This window comes from Caenorhabditis briggsae (genome assembly GCF_000004555.2).
Source record: "Caenorhabditis briggsae complete genome, chrIV, whole genome shotgun sequence".
NCBI classification, from domain to species: domain Eukaryota; kingdom Metazoa; phylum Nematoda; class Chromadorea; order Rhabditida; family Rhabditidae; genus Caenorhabditis; species Caenorhabditis briggsae.
The window spans coordinates 3760506-3769073 of NC_013487.2; the positions used below are offsets into that span (position 1 = coordinate 3760506).

Sequence of the window (8568 nt, forward strand, 5' to 3'; positions counted from 1 at the left end):
TCTTAACCCCCCGGCAGGAACTTTGTTCTTGTCTGAGTATATATCAATCCCAAAAACATAAAGAAAAAAGCCAAAAAAACCAGTGTAAAGAAAAAACCAGTTGGTATCCTTACATTCCCTCATCTACAGCATCATTATTGTTATTCTTATGATTATTATCGCCTATTTTGGATACAATCCCTCATTTGCTTTTTTATTTTCCATCAACATGCGCTTCCTCCTTCTTCCCACTTTTATCACCATTATCACACTTTTCCAGACATCTGAACAAGGTGAGAATGAATTATCTCTTTGGTAAAAATTGTATGAAGAAAATTAATGTTTCTAAAACTCTAGAAGTCATTGAAATTACTTTAAAAAATTTGATTTGATTATACCTTGCAGTTCTACTAGTTCACACCATTAATCTCGGTTCCTGTAAACGATATCAAACAGTTGTTCACTGGCATAATGTTCTTAATCTTTTAATTCAAATTTTACTAGCTGGTTACTTTTCGCTACTTTTCAACAGAAATAGGATAAATTGAATCAACGATGACAATTGGGGGATAATCAACAGGAACTAAAAAAAAATGCTGTAACAAGTTTGCACAAAATAGAGATTTTCGGTTTTATTAATAGTCCTGTTTCGAAGAGTGACTTTTTATTAAACATGGAAAAATCTCTTACAGTTATTGTTAGTCATGCCGTTTCATTTTCGAATCTAAATATTGAGAAACAAACTTGCAGTTTTGGAGTTGTGATAAATGATGATTAAAAAAACGATTTCAAATATTTTTCAAAATTGGATATTCTTCTTATCGGACAATGATGAGATTTGGTTTATACATATCATATAAATACCGTTTATCTCGGTTCCTGGAAAAAAATGATCCAGTAACAAAGAAACAATCAGAATGTCTCAAATAATTTATCTGTTGATCATTTTTTGATATCTGATACAAGAATCCATGATAAATTGAGTCAAAGTTAAAAAAGGGTGATTATTCAAATTAAAAACTACTGTTTCTAATAGTTTTTAGGTCATTTTCTTTATTGATATTTTAAAGGGGGACCAAAAATTTGTATTGCATTAAAATGTGTTAAAATTTATCTATTTTTCGAATATTATTGCGAAAAAATTCAAAAAAAATCCGAAATTTCCGAAAAATGGCGTTGAAAAGGAAGAAAATTCAAAAAAATGGAGGACGAGGATTTTCAGTGAGAAACCTAGGCCACGGCAGCGGGCGCCTTTCCTACGTGGCAAATTTTCCGGATTTTTTTCAATTTCATGTCCGGCAGGAAAAAAACGTAAAAAACCACTGTCGGCAACTTGAAAAAAAGGCTGTCAGGTGCCGTGGCCTAGGTTTCTCACTGAAAATCCTCGTCCCTAGGCGGCACCTTTTTTTTGAATTTTCTTCCTTTTCAACGCCGTTTTTCGGGAATTTCGGGTTTTCTTTGAATTTTTTCGCAATAATATTTGAAAAATAGATAAATTTTAACACATTTTAATGCAAAAAAAAATTTTTGGTCGGAGTCCCCCTTTAATTGATTTTCCAAATCTGCTTATACTTTCTGGAAGTTCTTTTTTTCAAATATTTATCCTAAACACCTTAAACCATATTATCTCGGTTCAAGGCAAAGTTATCAAAAAGTGGTCAACTGAAAAAATTCTTTTGATTTTATGGTTAACATTTTACTAGGTGACCACTTTTTGACATCTCTCACAGGAACCGACGTATGAAGGAGCATAATAAATGGTTTCGGTAATGATAAATCAAAATTTGAAATATAAAAATAATGTTTCCAATATCTTGAAAAAATCAGAAGTTTTAGTTTTGGTAATCATCAACCGTTTTTGTTTCACAATAACGATAAGAAATTCGAGAGTTTGTTTTTCAGAAGTTCGTCCTGTCACCCTCTTCATTCGACTATTTGATGTAAAAGGAAAGCGATCGACAATTCTGGATGAGGGATACAAGTATACTGTGGCTGAATTGAAAAATATGCTTCTCAAGGAGATGGATGTGTCTGGGCATATTCTCAGATTGTACTTTGAAGGTTTGTGTATACAAAATCGTTGTAAAATTCATTGATTTTCTAGAAAAAGAGTGGTGAATGCTACGAGCACTTGGGAAAGTAGATAGGGGTTACTTATAGAATTCAGAAGTTATAACCCAAATAATTTGAAGCATTTTGTAAACGGAAACGATGAAAATGTAAAACTTTCAGAAACAATTTGAAAGGAGATTTGAAAGGAAAAATAACGAAAACTTTCCTATTTTCATTAGATTAAAACGGTGCTTGGAGAAATTTGAAAGAACAATAGAATATCTGAAATTACACATTTCCATACAACATTGTTAAAACAGTGATATTTTTGAAAACTACGTTTCATTTACTCTATGGTAAAACCAAATCATTCTTATAATAAATAAATGAAGTTGCGTCTCTTTCTCTGTCTCTCTGTCAATTTGTCCGCCATGGCGCGGCAAACAGGCTGGTTGTATTAAAAAATATTTGTTTATCAATGAGTCTCTTCTCGATTTTTGTTCAGTATATGATATTTGGAAGCGTCTTCAGAATTACACATTTGCCAGTAAATTGAACAATCAAAAACTCTCCAATTAAAGACTCGAAAGTGATGGAACAAAAGTTTTTCTATTATCTCGAGTTCCTGATTAACTACAGGCAAAGAACTATGGATCCCAGATAGGGCATCGATTTCCGAAAAACTCGCAAAATCGGTGTTGATTTAAAAGAAAATTCCATGCCAACAAGATGATTTTGAAGTATTTTATGTATACATAAAAATATACTGAAACAGAAAATTTTCTTTGTTTTTTTCAACTCCTGAAAAAGTGGAATACTTTGAATATTTGATAAAAAGGAATTCCTCACTTTCTATAGAACTTCGAAAAATATCATAATAAGAGGTTCTTAAATTTTGAAAAACGTTTTTTAAACATTTGAAGAATTCCAGGTCAAGAGCTATGGATCCCAGACAGAACCCTAGCCAGTTATCGTGTCCGTCCCGGAGATACTGTAGACATTTATTTGGAGAACATCGCTGAGCAATTGGCTATCCGATTTGGTAATCAGGATAAGAGTCCCGATGGTAGATTGGCTGAATAAAGCTGTCGGAAGTAAGAAGTGAACCAAAATTTTAACAACACGATTGTTTAATGGCAATTTCAAGAAACTGCAATATTTATTATTCACTGTTTTTCTGTAGTTTTTTAACGTTCTGTTCAATCCAAAAGTGTAAGAAATTTAATTAATTCCTTGTAATGATTCTCTGAAGCATCAGAAACTTTAAAAAAGATAAATCCAAATATTTATTGTTAGTAAGATCTAGTAGAGCACATTCTACTCAAAATGCACAATTAGTGTATGGAAAGTTCACGAACAAGTTTTGATAGTGAATAGTTGGTAAGTGGGATTGATAGGTCAAATATGCGGACACTTCCTTGCGAACTGGACACTTCAGGAATGGTTCAATCCATCTGCAATAAACTATGGATAACTTCCCTGAATGGTTCTCAACAAAATTGCGAATTTCTAAAAACTGTTAAAAACAGAAAAAAACAAGAACGTATTCAAAGCGATTTTCAATCTTATCGGCTGATCTAATTGTAACATGGAATCTCAACAGCTCCTTGTCGTCCAATGGAAATGTTAGACGAATAAAACAATTTTGGATAATTCTAAAATGTCTGAAACGGGAAACTTTTTTTCTCATATTTTCAAACTCAAAAAAGTTCGAGATTCAAATACATTCAAAGCATTGAAATTTCAAGAATTGAAAGGTACTCAAAGTTTCTGGAAATTATAATTTTTCAAATTTCGATACGGCAAGTTTAATGAATTCCCAAAGTTAAGAGAATTCCGACAATATCCGAAAAATGGCAAAAATGTTAATTCTCTGAATTACGAGGTGAATATCCAAACTTCCAATAAGTGGGATATTTTCAGAACTTCGATTTCTCAAAATTTTGAGTTTCAGGAAATCAAGAAATTTCTTCAAAGTGGTGTTAAAGTTAATTCGAATTCAATGTTAATTTCAAAACCTCAAATTTAAACAAAAATATCTGTTTCAGTAACTCCTTATCGAACTATTCATAACGGCCTGTTTAGTAGTCCGAACATTGAAAAAAAATGAAACGTTTTAACAGCATGAAAGTACAAACAAGTACGGCATTTTGAGTTTTTGGAAACTCTGATTTACCGAAAATCTGATTTCCGAAATTCCGAGTTTCAAATCGACTTTTAAAAATTTTGAGTCGAATAACGGAACTTGCCCTGACGTCGTATTAGTATTTTAAGTTTTGCGCGAGGAAGGTAAAAAGTCTGAAACGTTAATTTTTTTTTTCGAATTTCGAGATCCAAATTAAAGGTGGGGGGACAGGAGACTTTCGTAGGATTTTCGTAGGCAGGGTATGCATTCTACCGTGACGGTGTACAACGCTTAATGTCACTCAGCGTACAGCTGTCGTCCTCGCCTTTATGAATGCAATCGGGCTTGCGCTTTCTCTTGGCCCGCGTGGCTCAGTCGGTAGCGGCACCGCACCCTCAATCATCGCTCCCACAAGCCAACTCCTCGAGGGGCGTATTTAAACGGAATTTCGAGAACATTTTTTTCATGTCTCCCCCACCTTTAAGGTGTTGAATTTTTGAGAATTGCACGGAAATCTTTCTGGAGCTCTCTTTTTTTTCAAATTTAAATATGCCAACTTCAATTAATTCCTAAAATTACGAGGAAAAGTACAACAAAAGTTTTGAAGAGGAATAACAAAAAAAAATCAGGAAGAAGGAAGAAGGAATAAGGAACAAAATTAAAAAAACTCGGAAGAAGGAATAAGGAATAAGGAATAGAAAAAACACCCGGAATAAGGAATAAGGAATAAGGAATTCCGCTCATGTCTGCCGGCCAGAGATAGTGATGCACTGTTGGCAATTTTTCCTTTCACGTCATGCTGAGAGCTTCGGAAGCCGCCGAGATCAAGTGGGAAGGAGTGACGTAAAAAGATGGGATGATTGAGGTACACGTGGAGAAGGCCAAGAATGACCAGTTGAGACTAGAACGATCATCGTTCTTCAACTATGATCCAGGAAGTGACGCGGATATTCTCATGTGTAGATGGAGGATTCACTCAAGAGGAAAGTGCCCGTACGTTTTCTCTTGATGGCTTAAAGAAACTGCCGAAATCGTCGATCTCTGCACTAGCCACTAAGATGCTGGCGGCAATTGGAAAATTTGGAGCCACCCATCACGCTTTCCGGAGAGGAGGAGCGAATCACATGAGGGCGACAGGATATTCAATGGAGGAGATTCAAGCAAGAGGGAGATGGAGATCGCTGGCAGGTCTACAACGATACATCAAGGATGTGCCGAGAGCCCAAGGATGCCTGCATCCCCAAGAGAACGGAATTGGAATCGAGGAGGAGGACGAAGATTCTGAATAATAATTATCCCTTTAGTTTATTGTTGATTAACTAGTGTTTTGTGTTTATACTAATTCATCGATATCGTTTCATACCTTTATCATGTTCCATTTCTATCGACTCTCAAACCCCTTGTTTCTACTAGTAGTTTTTAGTGTTTGTTTAGACTAATCTTTCCATATTCCCGTTTTCGACACTCGGTTGTCATTTGTTTTTTTTGTTGTGAGCTGAACTCAAAGCATAGCGCTGTCATGTAATATCACCATCATACGACCTTATTAATTGAACGTAAAACCTATGTATAATGAACTTGTAATATCGAAACCCTCTTTCGAAGTGATGAAACAGAAAAAACATATTCTCTTGGAGCGTAGAGGAAAGAGAATGTTTTTTAAAATTATTATTTTTTCCTCTACCGACCACCGTACTACCAAATATAGATGATCTTGTAAAGATTTAGTGCAACCATGGTCTGCCGTGGTTGTCATTTCGGCACGTTTAAAAAAAAAAGAAATTTTTGAATCACGATGTGGCCAACTAAAAAAAGTTTTGATATTGTGTTAAATCCAAGTCTTTGTTGTTATTAAAATCTAGTAGAACATGTCCTACTCAAATTGCACAATTAGTGTATGGAAAGTTCACAAACACTTTTTTATAGTGAATTGTTGGTAAGTGGGATTGATAGGTCAAATATGCGGAAACTTCCTTGCGAACTGGACATTTCAGAAATGGTTGGATCCATCTGCAATAAATGAAAAATTAGAAGTAATCCAATAAATCTTAGCAAAATTGCGAACTTTTAAAAACTTGGTAAAACAGACAAAAATTTGCAAACACGTACTCAAAGCGTTTGTCGATTTTATCGACTGATCTAACATGGAATCTCAACAACTTCTTATCGTCCAATGGAATTTGTTCCAGGATATTCTTAAATATCGCCTGAGCCACTCTCTGATCGTCTGCGTATAGTGGAGAGAGAACACATTCTCCAGATGGATAAATGATCACTGTTCCGAATCCAATCACTTTTCCTGATGTGTCGTACGCGACCTGTAACAATCGGAATCATTATAATTTTAGAAGGATTTGCGGAATCATAAAATGTCAGCAACGGGAAATTTTGTTTTCAAAATTTGGGAGTTTTTGAGGAACTCGAAATTTCTTATAGGAATTTTACAAATTTGGATATGCTTTTTGGTTTAATTTCTTTTTTAACGCCGGTTTTTCGAGATGCCATATTAGAATTTTAAGTTAAAATGAAACATTTGGGAAACGGGAATGATTTTCTTCAAAATTTATGATCAAATATTTCGAGTTAAATTTTTGAGAATTTTGATGATTCGAAATTTCTGGAACTCAAAACTTTTCAAACTACGACATGCGAAACTGAAGAATTTCCAAAATTTTGAAATTTCCGATAGTTGCAAAATTCCGAAAACTGAATCAATTAAAATATCTACAAATCAGACATGCAGGAAATCGTAATTTCCAAAAATCCATTTTCCGATATTCTAAATATGCCGACACATTAAAAAAATTTAAATTTAGAAGTATGAGAAGTATGAGGCTTTTAAAATTTTTTTAATTTCTCAAATTTTTGGGTTTCAGGAAATCGACAATTTCTTTCAAAATTACAGTAAGACAATATTAAACTTATAACAGACTAATTAATAGTTGACGAAACGATAATATACCTTTCCAAACCCAATTGGTGATCTGAGAATCGCAAGCACATATTTGGACCGTTCATATGGGAAAACAGTGTTATCGTAATCCACAATATCCTTATCTGGCACATCCCTTGCATTTTTGATGATAATTCCACTTGTATCCAAATCCTCTGGCACCTTCATTTCGTTCATTTCATAATAGGAAACACTTTGAATGTGTCCATAATTCCGATGCCCATACATTTTACCCCATAATTTCAAACTTGTTGGGAAGCTCTGAGCGACGGCATTGTCCGAGACACATTTCGAATTCTTTTTCACAATATACTCGGTCATTCTCATACTATCCACACCTCGATAGTCTGGATGAATCCAGTAGAATCCTAGGTATTGATGTGGGGTGTCTTTGTGATTTGGTAACGGATTGAATGTGATTGCATGGGTTGTGGCAATCACTGTGTTTGTCCCTTTGAAAACTGTGAACACGAGACGGTAGTTGTCTTTGAAGGTTTCTCTCCACATTGCGATATCTTCACGACGGAAGTTTAGACGTTGCTTTCCATACTGAAAATATTTCATGATATACCGTGAAACCTCTAATAGAGTTGCACCCTGCCGATCATCTTTTAGCTCAATTATCTCGGCTCCTATAAGAGATATAAAAACTTGCGAAGTATAAAAATGTTGATGTTGTGATAAGCAATTTATCAGATAACACATTTTTGATATCTTTCAGAGGAAATAAGAAATGAGCTGAAAGTTCAATTATGGGGTGGCTGTGCAAAAGACACTACGTTTCAGAAAAAACGTATTTCTATGAAAGTTTAATGAAACAGAGATTTATTAAAAGTTAAAGCAATCGAACGAAACAATTTTCGCAAAAAATTATGTTTCAGTAAATCCATAAAACAGTTACAATTCAATTATAATTCAACCCAATTAAAATTGGCTCGAAAAATCCCCATACTAAAAATTGAATAATATAAATTAGTCTTGTCCTATCAAGCCGGAAGTTCTCAAACTAAAGCACCCCATTTTCCGAAAATATCCTCTTACCCCATCCATAAACGCATCGATCAACTTCTCATTCGGATCGATGACAATTTCCAAATTGCGACGAAACAATTGTCCACGTGGCTTCCCATCCGCAGTCAAATATGTAGCAGTACGAATGGTTGCTGAGAATTCTGGAGCCGTTTTCAGAAGACGTCGCCCGAGAAGCAAAGAATTCGAGAGCATTCGAGTATTCGAATATTCGAGAGTTTTCATGATCAGTTTTTTGAATTCTTGGTGTTAGTTGGAAGAGTTTTGATGTGGATGGTTTTTGGGTGGAAAATTCACGTTGAATTTGATTCAAAAAGAGTACTGTAATTCCAGGTTATAAAACGGAATTACAAGATCCTAAAAAACACACCGAGAGCTAAAAAAGGCGAATTCTTTCAAATACGATGCTTCTCGGGCGACGTCTTCTGAA

The 8568-nt window shown here is 34.6% G+C and overlaps 3 protein-coding genes across 3 annotated transcripts; 2 read left to right on the forward strand and 1 right to left on the reverse strand.

Annotated features, from left to right (window-relative positions):
* Positions 1-208: 208 nt before the first annotated feature.
* On the forward strand, positions 209-3114 carry CBG15002 (the record flags this gene model as incomplete). The annotated part of the gene is made up of 3 exons (XM_002632773.1): positions 209-272; positions 1882-2040; positions 2963-3114. 3 exons carry the CDS (start codon positions 209-211, stop codon positions 3112-3114), a joined length of 375 nt encoding a protein of 124 aa, XP_002632819.1.
* Positions 3115-5082: 1968 nt separating this feature from the next.
* On the forward strand, positions 5083-5445 carry CBG15003 (the record flags this gene model as incomplete). Its single annotated transcript, XM_002632774.1, has 1 exon — positions 5083-5445. The coding sequence occupies one exon, from the start codon at positions 5083-5085 to the stop codon at positions 5443-5445; it is 363 nt and encodes a 120-aa protein (XP_002632820.1).
* A 588-nt stretch (positions 5446-6033) lies between these two features.
* On the reverse strand, positions 6034-8363 carry CBG15004 (the record flags this gene model as incomplete). The annotated part of the gene is made up of 4 exons (XM_002632775.1): positions 6034-6166; positions 6266-6474; positions 7119-7658; positions 8151-8363. The coding sequence occupies 4 exons, from the start codon at positions 8361-8363 to the stop codon at positions 6034-6036; spliced, it is 1095 nt and encodes a 364-aa protein (XP_002632821.1).
* Between the last annotated feature and the right edge of the window lie 205 nt (positions 8364-8568).